At 41.0% G+C, this 12,244-nt stretch overlaps 2 protein-coding genes and 1 long non-coding RNA gene across 3 annotated transcripts; 1 reads left to right on the forward strand and 2 right to left on the reverse strand.

Moving 5' to 3' along the window:
* Nucleotides 1-1,405: 1,405 nt before the first annotated feature.
* On the reverse strand, nucleotides 1,406-2,192 carry LOC143516253 (uncharacterized). Its single transcript, XR_013131624.1, has 3 exons — nucleotides 2,034-2,192; nucleotides 1,895-1,943; nucleotides 1,406-1,811 (listed from the first exon to the last, which is right to left on the reverse strand). It is a non-coding gene; the product is annotated as an uncharacterized LOC143516253 (long non-coding RNA).
* A 7,216-nt stretch (nucleotides 2,193-9,408) lies between these two features.
* Nucleotides 9,409-10,180, reverse strand: LOC143517153 (hemoglobin subunit alpha-like). Its single transcript, XM_077009331.1, has 3 exons — nucleotides 10,036-10,180; nucleotides 9,675-9,882; nucleotides 9,409-9,563 (listed from the first exon to the last, which is right to left on the reverse strand). Exons 1-3 carry the CDS (start codon nucleotides 10,128-10,130, stop codon nucleotides 9,435-9,437), a joined length of 432 nt encoding a protein of 143 aa, XP_076865446.1. The 5' UTR covers nucleotides 10,131-10,180; the 3' UTR covers nucleotides 9,409-9,434.
* A 1,182-nt stretch (nucleotides 10,181-11,362) lies between these two features.
* Nucleotides 11,363-12,114, forward strand: LOC143517152 (hemoglobin subunit beta-2-like). Its single transcript, XM_077009330.1, has 3 exons — nucleotides 11,363-11,510; nucleotides 11,614-11,836; nucleotides 11,957-12,114. The coding sequence occupies exons 1-3, from the start codon at nucleotides 11,419-11,421 to the stop codon at nucleotides 12,083-12,085; spliced, it is 444 nt and encodes a 147-aa protein (XP_076865445.1). The 5' UTR covers nucleotides 11,363-11,418; the 3' UTR covers nucleotides 12,086-12,114.
* The last annotated feature ends 130 nt before the right edge of the window (nucleotides 12,115-12,244 follow it).

The raw sequence follows: 12,244 nt of genomic DNA on the forward strand, positions 1-12,244 counted from the left end.
TCCAGATGACTACTTATTTGAGCACTACAGGTTCAGAAGACACAGTATTATATATCTTTGTAAATTACTGGGGCCATATATTGAGAAGACCACTAGACGTAGTAAAGCTCTTACCAAACCCCAAAGGGTCTGTATCGCTTTGCGCTTCTTTGCCAGTTGTGCATTTCTGTACAGCGTTGGGGATGCATAACATCTTAGTAAGGCAACGGTCTGCCGCGAAATTCGAAAGGTTTACCCTGCGCTTAAGCATTTCCTTAATATATTCATCAAATTCCCTGGTCACAGAGGCATCCTTCCCATCCTTTTCAGAACAGCTGGCATGTATTCATGAGAAGTAGTGTTGGTTTGATCAGTAACTTGGAGTTAAATGTATGACTTTAACAGACGATCTTATCCAGAGCACTTACCAAAGTGCTTTGTATTCATCTTAATCAACTATTTAAAATTCATTCAATTGAAAACACATTGAATTCTCTAGGATTTCCAAATGTCATTGGTGCTCTAGACTCTACTCACATCTGGATAAAGGCTCCATCTGTACCCATGGAGGCAGACTATGTGAACCAAAAAAATTATTTCACAGCATCAATGTACAGGTACATGCAAGTTTTGCCTACCCAACAGAAAACGTAAAGCATGTCAGTTCATGGGTTTGAACAACTTTCACCCTTTGTCACTTTTGCCATTGTTCTAAATGGTTTGCACCAGCCAATTTCTATTCTCCAACATTGAGGCAAAATGGCCCGGCTCGGTGCACGATTCCAAGATATTTCGTGCCTCCTCACTGGCACAGAGGTTTGCCCAAGGTAAGAATATTCCAACCACACAAAATAGTGCAGATTTGGCCTCAGTGTTTAACTCTACTCCTTATAATCGTACGTGCTTTTCCTTGCTTACTGCTTGGGGATAGGGGTTACCCCTGCCAACCTTTTCTTCTTACCCCATTTGCAGACCCTACAACAGATGCAGAGAGGAGGTTCAATCGTGCACATTCAAAGACAAGGGCATGCAATGAGATGGCATTTGGACAGTTAAAGAGCAGATTTAACTGCTTGCGCCATCTCGGAGTCACCCCTGAGAGAGCCTGTGATATTGTAGCACCCTGTGCAGTTTTGCACAATGTGGCAATACTGCAAAAAGGAGAAATGCCAAGAGTGCAGTTGGAGCAATGGGAAGATGACATTTTAATTGCAGACCACATGGATGGTAGAGCTATGAGGAACATGTATGCAAACACTTACTTTAGTTAAGGGAATATTTTGTTTGAATTTGTTCATTAACACTAACATAAAACAAGACGCCTTTTTTTTGGAAAGAGAAATTTATTAATTGTCTTGCTGAGCCTGTGGACAGAAGAAACTTTGATTTACTTATCTTGCAAAAACAAGCATATTAAAGTGAGACCTTTTTGCAAATACTCACATTTTTCTCCATTTTCTTTATTTCAAGCTCCAACTTCCGTATTTTTAGTTTTTTGTACTGCAGATCTGCTTTTTTACATTCTATATCTTAGAGCAAGTATCTTTTGTAGATCTCACTAATCATGGATTCCTTTAAGACTGAAGTATAGTCAAGATTGAGAAGGATTTATTCATGTTGAACTGCATAACTACTACTCACGTGTTCTCTTGCAGAGGTGTGAGCTCTGGACATGGAAGCCTGAGGGTCTTCTCTGTTCTTCCATTTCCTTTAAACACAACACAAATCATGAGATCACACAGCACATTAACAGACAGATACATAGACACACACGCCTTAGAAACTGTGTCCTCATCCTTCTGTACCATCCTGGATGGTCCGGCAATCTCCCCCTGCAAACAACAAATTAAGACACGTAAATGTTAACGGTCCTCAGGGTTCAGTCATAAGAAATAGGCTGGTTTATGGTACTCACATCATTGTCAAATACAGGAGGGTCCAAAAGAGTCAGCACACCCCCTCCACTGTAAAATTTTAGTCATCAAGTATACAATAATACTACAATGTAGCCTGTAAGAACAAAAATATAAAATCTGAGAAACAACTGAACCTACCTTTAACATAAAGCTGTGTATCATGAGGACAGACAGGATCAGATGATGTTCCTCCTTCAATTCCCACAATGATGGGGTGTCCGCTGTTTTGCTCTAAAGCAAGGTCTTCTGCAGGAGTAAGGGCTGCTACAGGAGGCCCACCACCAGCAGCAGCAGTTTTCTTTCTGGTTGCTAAAATATTTTATACAGTTATTTAATATGGTGTTTTACCTTTTCCTGCACATTGGACTAATCAACTGTACTTACCATTCTGGAGTATATTTCACCTTGACCTGCTGCCACGTTCTCCTAACCCCGCTCATGTTACTTCTAAATCAGGAAATTATTAACATTATTAATTTACTATAACACTTTTAAAATGCCAATGAATGGATTAAATTATATGCTCACGCATTTAATCTGTCTGCAATATTGTGCCAGGCAGCTTCTCTGGCTTTATTAATACAGGACGTGTTGCCTTTCTTCATAATAACATCTTTATATTCCTCATAAAGACGTATGAGTAGCTCCTGTTCAGCAGAAGAAGAAAAAGCTGCTCGTTCTTTCAGCTCTTTCGACATTTTCTTGCCTTTTCGAATATTGATTAGTGAGGCTGTGTAAATGCTGTGTGCACGCGCATGATCGCCGATTACAAAAGCCTGGCTTGAATTAGCGGGAACAAGTTGTGTCTGGATTTCGTTAGTGGAACGGAACTAGACGGAAGTGAACTGTTTGGCTAACTCAAGCGAGGCTCACTCTAATAAGCGCCGCTTTCATAAGCTCGCTTCGTGGAATACCCCCCAGGTCTCTGAAAAACAAATAAACAACTGTGATTATATTCCACTATTCAGGGTGGCCATCTGATAGTGTAGAGGATTACAAAATTCCATGCATGTTTCATTGTTTATTGTGGGTTTTGAAATTAGTTCAACTTACCTGTTTGTTCCAGCACGTTGGCAGCCTCTTACAGGTCAAAGGACCTGAGCACAGGGGGTTGATGGCTTATGTAGTCTTGAGGCTGTGCTACAAGTGGAATGTTCCATTTCCCAGGTTTGAGCCAGGGGGAGGACCTGCTTTCATGGTTTGAATGTTTTAATATTAATGTTTTATATTCATACTAAAATATTGACTAAATAATAAAATGTTTGAGTTAAGTTAAAATAGATAAATGTAAGTTAGAACTTGTACATTTTAAAACTTACCTGCAAACGTTGAATCCAATAGGCTAATGGGTTTGTAAAAGGCAGAACTCTGTGATTAGAGAGAGTGCAAATGGGTTTTAGGGCCTGGTTGATATATGTGTATCGAGTTGATTAGTTTATGTTGACTTGTTTTTTTTTCTTTTTTTGTTTTTTCCCCTTTCTTTATTAATGTCTGTTGGGTTTTTGAAGGCACTCCTCACAGTGGACTTAATAAACCGGTGCATTGGAACTTCCAGTCCTGTTTTTCTGTTTTTTTCAATCGCCACTCAGCCATCCTGCAACAAGCTGTCTTCCTCCATCCTCGTTCTGCCACCACCATTTCCTTCCTTTCCTTGCGGTTGGCCTTGGACCAGAAGTGTGGTGCATCTCCCCAACTCTGCCAACGATGTCCTGATGTTGCAGGCGACTGATAGCTTGGTCAACCTTTGTCTGGGCATTCCACTTGCGGCCAGTCAGCACCCCTGTATTAGGGTTCCATACTGACTTGTATGTGGGCTCCCCAAGCTTAAGGACCAACCTAGCCTTCTCTTGCATGTAGCCCAGCTGTAGAGACTTCAGTGGTAGCTGTAATATGTTTCTTCCAAAGAGGCCAGATTCCGTGGCACCGTGGGAGCCCTAACAACTTTTGAATCGATGAGCTAGCTTTCCCATCCATCTTGCTCACAGTTGATGAGGGGATCTTGCTCATTTTTAGGGGCCACATTACCACAGATCTCTATCTCTATCGATAGAGAGTAAATTGGTAGCACCAGACCTTATACTTCCCTGGGAGTTGGCTTTGGTCGATCCTTGCCAGGCCGTCACAGAGCTGTTTCATGACAGTTTTCCCCATCTGTTTGTCAGACAGCTCTGCGGTGTACTGCCTCCCCAGGCTTCTGATGGATTGCTCAGCAAGGAGTGGTATCTCCTCCCCTCTGACAACAAAGGTGGTGTGGTCGTTTCTGACTCTTCTGGGTGACAGGCTGTGAGACTTGGAGGGCTTGACCTTCATTCTTGCCCATGACATCAGTTCATCCGGCCTCTTCAGCAGTCTTGATGTGCACACTGCTGTCTGAAGGAGGGTTATGATGTCATTCATGTAGCTCCTCAGTGGGGAAAGCCTCTGACCTTTTGGCAGTTTGATCCCTCCTACCATTTGTGTTGCACCAATGAGAATAATCTCGAATGCTGCTACAAATAGTATGGGAGAAATGGCACATCCCATTGCGATTCTGACTTCCACCAGTAGTGAAGTCTTGCGCGGAGAAGCACATCTGCAGGTTGTTAAAGTACTTTGCTACCAATATCTTTACACAGGTGGGCATGTGGAAGAAGTCCAGGGCGTAATTGGTGTGGGACTGATCCATATGCATTGGCAAGGTTGAGCCAGATGATGTGCAAGTCGGTCTTCTCCCTCTTTGTCTTTTGGATCTGGCCCCAGATCATTGTCGAATGCTCTATGCATCCGGGGAATCCTGGCACCCCTGCTTTCTGGAAGCTTGTGTCAATATAGCCATTCTTAAGCAGGTAGCTGGTCATTCTTTTATGGGCAACATGGTGGCTTGGTGGTTAGCACGTTTGCCTCTCAGCACTGGGGTCTTGGGTTCAAGTCCCTGTCTGAGTGGAGTTTCCATGTTCTCCTTGTGTCTGCGTGGGTTTCCTCTGGGGTCTCCGGTTTCCTCCCACAGTCCAAAGACATGGATGTTAGGTAAATTGGCCCTCCCTGATTCCTTGACAAATTCTCAGTGAGTGTGTCTGTGTGTCTTCATGTTCAATAAGAAGCAGGTGTCTGTGCATGAATGTGTTTGTATGCCCAGTGGTGGATGGTGCTCCGTCACTAGGGTCAGTCCTCTCTCCCCTTCCTGCATCCCATTCAGTCCCCCAGGGGGCTGTGGATCCCGGTAGAGAGTACGCTGTGCGCAATTGGCTGCCGCTTCTCGCCGATGTGTGATGGTAGTGTAAGAGTTGTACCTGTGTTAAAATTGTAAAGCGATCTTGAGTACCTAGAAAGGCGCTATATAAATTGAACATTCATTCATTCTTCTGGCTAGTACTGATATTTTTCCATCCATGTTCAGTAGCGCGATGCTACGGAACTGGCTGATGTCCTTGGAGTTTGGGATGAAAACTGCTACCACTCTTTGCCACTCAGATAGAATAAGATGCTTTTTCCAGGCAGTTCTCATTATGTACCATAGCAACTTTAGTACCTTGGGGCAGTTCTTATAGAGCAGGGGTGCCCACAAGTTTTCAGCTTGCGAGTTACTTATAAGTTGACCAAGTCAGAAAGATCTACCTCGCCTAATTTGTTGGCGGGGGGGGGATCGTAAATTGTTACTGGGGCGGTGTATATATATAACCGTCAGTGCAGATGGACGATAGCCTGTCATTCATCCACTACTTTTTAATGTCATGTGATCTACCCACATTCCTTTGCGATCGACCGACACTTCCTTCACGATCGACCGGTCAATCGTGATCGACGTAATGGGCACCCCTGTTATAGAGCTTGTAGGGGACTCCATTGTGGCCTGGTGCAGAAGAGGACCTCGCCTTGTCCATGACTTGCCTGACCTCACTGAGCTTCGGCGGCTTGGTGTTAAACTCAGCTCTTGGCTGAGCAGGCTGGGGTACAAAGAGCTGGGGCTCTTTGGCGCTGCCCTAGCGACTCTCTGGAGCTTTTAAAAAAATGTTTGAAAATGTAAAAAGATGGAGGAGAGAAATATTTTTTGTTTTAATATAGTTTTTGTAAGAGACAAACATGACACCAATATTCTGGGGGGGGGGGGGGGGGTCGTCGAGTAAATTGTTGACAGGGGGGGGGGGGGGGTAGGGGGGGATTTGGGTGTAAAATGGACACAAATTAAGTATTATATTGCGATCGATCGCCAGTGGTTGGCGCCAGAGCGAACTAGTAACTCATTTACGCAATAATACACGAGAGGGAGTGCTATAATGTGTAATATTGGCACTGCTTTATAGGTTTATATACTATATGTGTTTTATACACACACTATGTTTTATACATGCACTCCTTTATAATCGTGTGTCCTGTCATCAATAGATTAAAATAAATAAATACTGCGTTCTGCTTTAAAAACATGATTTGCATATCTGTCACGTGCTGTATGCCGGCGTGATGTTGGACACGCCCCCACGCGACGCGATGCTGGCGATGAGAGCGATTTCATCGCTTTCGGTGTGAACGCACAGTTATTGCTATTATACCACAGTTCCATTATCACTGTTTATTGAAAGATTTTGAGTTAAAGAGGATGAGAAAATACGACCTGTTTGGTTAAAAACACTACGCCAGTTAAAATAGTAATTCATTTTGATAATGTTGCTGCTTGTTTGTAGTTGCGCTGTTTGGCTTGTAAACGCTGCTTCGTTGCTAGGTTACCTGTATGTGGCGGAGTAATACATGGAGAGCTTCGGTTACAGCGCATTATCGGCTAATAATGGCACTCCTAGATTGCCTCTCAGCCAATCACATTGTAGGGTCGGAATTAACTGTGGTATATTGAATCATAGACGTGGATCAGAGGTAAATAAACTAGATTTTTTTTTCGGTGTGAGAAATCGGATGTGTGGCGTGAGAGCGTGTGAAGACGGTCAAATGCGTGTGTCTCACACTCAATGCGTGAGAGTTGGCAACCCTGCATCAAATCAAAATATCGCACCCGCTTCACAGATGAGAGCTTGCAGTCCTGCGTCAAGATTAAAGTTACATCTTACATGCCCGATGTTGAGAAGCTGACCAGTGATGTCTGAAAACAGAAGTCACATTAAATGGGTTGTGGTTTTATTTTTATACACGGAGCCTGCGTTTTATTGCACTTTGTTTAGTGCCCAGATAAGGGGCATGTTATGCACGTTCCATTTTGTTATTGTTTTTTTTAATCGTAAAAATAAAAATGACATTAAAAATCGGATTTATTTATTGAATTTCTTTAATTTCATCAAATCAATGAAACATTATTTATTAATATTGTAATGAAGTTAAACTTGATGCGGCATCCTACAACAGAGCAGTCACGTGGTGCGTCAATCTCTACAGAACACACTGCAGGGTGAATAAACATTTAATCATGAATGCTCATTATGTATTTGTAGTTAACTTAGTCATTTTGATAGTAGGCTAATATAGATCCATACAGCATGTGTTGCCTTCATTATAAGGCTTATATAAGGCTTAACATTTTTTGCGGCTCCAGACATATTTGTTTTTTGTTTTTTTTTTGGTCCAATATGGCTCTTTCAACATTTTTGGGTTGCCGTCCATTGGCTCTGTGGTTTTTGCCCTTGCTTTTGGTCCCTCTTGTCTCACCTGCTGTCGCAGTGCAAGGTTGCTGTTGGCCATTCTGACCACACTTCGCTTTCCCCTGGTGTATTCTGACGCCTCTAAACATGGTCCTTTTTACCCAACCACATGCACACTTTCGGAGGATCTTCTCCTCATTCCCTGGAGTTCTGGTGGTCTCGAAATCTGGTTCCATTGCTGTCATCACCGTGTGGTCCGTCCTGTTGGGCCCATCTTTCATCCCGCCTCTCAGAGGGCACACAGGCTGTTGCTTCTTATGATTCTTCTAAGTTTGAATTGGGCATCCCTCTAACCATGAATCACAGGGTTAGACGTGATAAACACCACAGATATGACACAAGGTTTCCAGAGACATTTTGGAAAGAGATACTTTACCTTGCATTGCAAGAAAAATATATGTTGTGATGTGGATAATGCACTGTAATTTTACATACATTAATTGTATGTTTCTTGTTGTTTCCTGTGTTTACTTTTCTAATTGAGTATTTTTCACTTTGGGCTATGGAGTGACAGTCTTGTATTTCTTTTCTGTAGTGTAATTACATTACATCTGTCAATAAAGTCAGTGAAGTGTATTGTACAAACTATAAAAGCATGAATGTGAATCCAGTCCAATGTCTTGCTATCGCCCACATACAATGTCCCTTTATACTACTGAAATGCCTTATTAATTTTTCATTATCCTCAAAACCTTAGACAACAACATGGCTAAATATTTTGACTGTCATGTTCATAATTAATGTCATTCTGATGACACTGATATGTTCACTGACATAAGTACGTTTGGGGAAAAAGACTCATTAAGAAGTGTGAAGAGGACGGTTAGCAAGGCTGAATTCTCATGCTGAACAAACTCCTCCAAATGAACCTGGAGTTCATGAGGCTTGAACATAAAGAGCATCAGTAAATGAAGACCGCGTACAACAAAGTGTCCAAAAGCATTTGTTTTGCTTTATGTGAAAATGACTCCTGTAATATATATTTAACTGCTTTGAACCTGTTGTCCATGGTGTCCAGAACAGACAGAAGATAAGGAAACGACTCTGTGGTGATGGTCCGCCCAACTCTCTGATCCTCCAGCTTGAGGAAGCCGCCCTCATGTCAATTTGATTTCAATTAATCAAATTAACAATTATAATTTTACATCTTAGAGAAATAAAACAAAAAATTTGTCCCATGATTTAAAATAGATGATAATAGAAAATTGTACCCTGAACTTGAATATAGTTTTACAATGTCTTTCAGAAATTGTTTATAAATGACAGCAATTACATTTTCCAAATAGTACATATTATGTATTAATGACATATGTTTGTACATTTAAAATCAAAGATTTCAGTTGTACAATCATAGTTGTAAAGTACAAAGGTTGAGTGTTAACTATAATGTTTCAGGAAAATCTTTAAATCTTATAACAAAGGGTTTTAAAACCAGTTTTGTTAGTATGATTTTTCTTTCTATAAGTATTTAGATACTTGAAGAGTAGGCGATATACCTCTATGGGCAATAAAGAAGAAATTCTTCTGTTGATAGAGAAATACTAAAGGCATATTTAGATTCAGCCGCTTCCTTGAATGGAACAAAATTTTTCTGAACCAGTGTGTAACGAGGAGTCAGGGGCCTATCAGCGCACAGCATTTTTGAACTTAATTGCTTAATCTTTGTGCTTACAACTGAAAACCTTTTTACTGTGCTTAATTTTTTTTTTCTGACAACGTCTTTTTATTCATCATTAGTTGAAGGTTTGTAACATCAGTGGCATCCGCAAGTTGAATGACCTCTGCTTGTCTATCTGGCTACACAAACATTTTACATAAAAAACGACATATAATGTTTTCATAATTTGCTTTTTTATTTATTTTTGAAATTTCATTTAAGGTGATCATCAATTTGTGGCTGTGGAGTTGACGCTCATCTTTATCGGTACTTCTCGGACAACGCCAGGTTAACTTGCGCGAGGAACTTGTCCACAGACACGTGCACGTCAGGAGTGAAGTCATCCGGGAACTGCGCGGCAAGCACCACGAGGATGGTGTGTGATATTATCTTAAAAACAGAAAGAATATACATGTAAATGACAAATGCGACTAAATATTAGAAAACGTGCCTCTAAGAACTGCATAGTGTTTGAGTAATGTATTATATACACTATGTTACCTTGAAATTGGCGGGGTCCACGCGCAGCTTGAAGGCATGGAGCTCGCTGAGGCTGAGCAGACCCGTCTGTAGGTCGTCCATACTCTCCACGGCCCTCATGACACCTTGCATGACCGTGAGCCCGTGCTTCTTCAGTTCAGCAGAGCCTGAGCTCAGATCCTTCCAGTGACTGAAGTACGTCTTCGTCTGAGGATAGACAGTAAACATTCTGGAAATAAGTAGGAAGAATTAATGAATGAAGTTATTACATGACATGTCTGATATAACGACTGGACTCTATTAACACAATGAATAAAAAAATGAATCGTTGTTCTTTATGTAACAAGCATGTAAGCAATTGAATGAAACACAAAACTTTTACCTGGACACAACCTCGATACCAATTTCTTCAGCCTTGGGCGCCGCTTTGGCAAATATTGCCTTCACGTTGGCTTTGTCTTTCGCGTTAAGACTCATTGTTGCTCAGCTTCTGAAAACGAGACTCAAACTACGAACAGATTTGGATCTGCTTTATATAGGCACTGGGAGTAAGACGGAGTGGTAGAGCAGTTGAAACTCCTCCCTCCTGTTATCTGTCCAGTATCTCTCCTTTAGAAGAACCGCAACCCTCACCATGAAGATGGAAAGAAATGGATCACCATACATTTTTTTGAGGACTCTGTGACAAGTGACAACTATAGTTGTCTATAGTTGTCTATAGTAATATCAGTTTAATAGCATTTAAAGTTCAATATATAAAATAATGCAGTTAATAAAATAAAATAATTTCATCATCCAATACACGTGCAATTAGAGAGTAGCCTAAACAAACTCCACTAGTTTACAGGATCTTCTTCTTTTCATTTCGCTTGTGGTGATGTTGATAAATCCACAACGATTTTTCACTTCAGTCTCGTAGAATTCAGCTAATAAAATATTAAACATTTTAAATATATGAAATACACCTTTAAGCCAACCATAGACTGGCAGCGCTCTAGTTTACTGTGCGTAGCCTGAATAAACAAATTATTTCTGTTTATTCAACATATAAAATATTCTCAGTTAAATAAAAATATAATAAAACATTTATAGAGTATGTCATGCAGAAATCAGCTTCAGAAAGACAGAATTTTACTGATCGTGAGTTTAGCCGCATGTATAGTGACGTCATTATCTCGAAATAATGAAAACTTTTGTAATAAAGGGCAGAAATACAATTTAGGAGAAATGTTATCAGTAGTTTATGGAATAAAATTCAAATGTTTATTTTAATCAAACACTCAAATAGTAAAGTCAAAGAAACTGAATATTTTCCATTTCCCTCAGAACTGTTTTGTAAATGGAAGCGTGTTAGAAATAAAAGTGCTTCATAAATGGAAGTTGGCTATATTAGAAATGTAAGTATTAGAAATGAAAGTCTAAATCTATGTGGGTGAACCAGAGAATAGCATATTCCTGAACGGTTACATTTACGATGTGATAAGCAAACAGCGATGTCTGTCAGTTCATTAAAGCCTAAAGAAACAAGCAATAAAGTAACTGATACCCAACAAAACTAGCATGTGTCCAATTTAACTTTAGCAATATAAGTCTGTCGGCTGTTTCGGTGGTCTGGAAATGCGAATAAAGTAATCAAATAAAATTACCTCGTGACTAGCCCATCCCATGGGAGGGGTGGCGAGCGCACATATAAAAGCCGTCGAGGACTCTGAGGTTACAGAGTTCCTTCTCACAAGAGCATCTGCAAGACTTTAAAGTCAGCAACATGGTTGTATGGACAGATTTCGAGCGCGCTACCATCCAGGACATCTTCTCCAAGCTTGACTACGAATCCGCGGGTCTTAACGCACTGACAAGGTAAGTTACAAATAATATGTTAGCCTCAGTTTCTATTTTTGGTTGTTTATGATACTAATTATTATAGTAGTAATTCACCTCCGTTTATTTATTCGCCATGCAGATGTCTGGTCGTGTACCCCTGGACCCAGAGGTATTTCGCTAAATTTGGAAACTTGTACAATGCGGCCGCCATCATGGGAAACCCCAATGTTGCTGCCCACGGCACAGTTGTGCTTCGCGGTCTGGAAAAAGCCGTGAAGAACATGGACAACATCAAGGGCACCTTCACTGAACTGAGTGTCCTGCACTCCGAGAAACTGAACGTGGACCCCGACAACTTCAGGGTACGTTGGGTTTATTTCATCAATCTGGTCCTTTTGGCTAGTTTTGACATGTTAACATTTTCTGATCGCCATCTCTAAGTTCATCCGTGTTTATTTTCTATTCTGGTTGCTTCCACACAGCTGTTGAGTGACTGCATCACCATTGTCGTTGCCGCTACAATGGGAGCCAACTTCACACCTGACGTGCAGGCAGCTTTCCAGAAGTTCCTGGCTGTCGTCACCGCTGCCCTCAGGAAGCAGTACCACTAGACACCCAATGCGCTTTAACGGACAGAAATGACCATCGGACGTTTACTGTTTTGAAAAATGAATTTTATATGTCAATTGAAGCAAATAAACGTTTAATCACTACTCAAACATGACTTGTGCTGTTCATGTGTTTGTGCAATTAAAATGGAGGTGCACCTG

The sequence above is a fragment of the Brachyhypopomus gauderio genome, chromosome 6 (assembly GCF_052324685.1).
Source record: "Brachyhypopomus gauderio isolate BG-103 chromosome 6, BGAUD_0.2, whole genome shotgun sequence".
Classification (NCBI taxonomy): domain Eukaryota; kingdom Metazoa; phylum Chordata; class Actinopteri; order Gymnotiformes; family Hypopomidae; genus Brachyhypopomus; species Brachyhypopomus gauderio.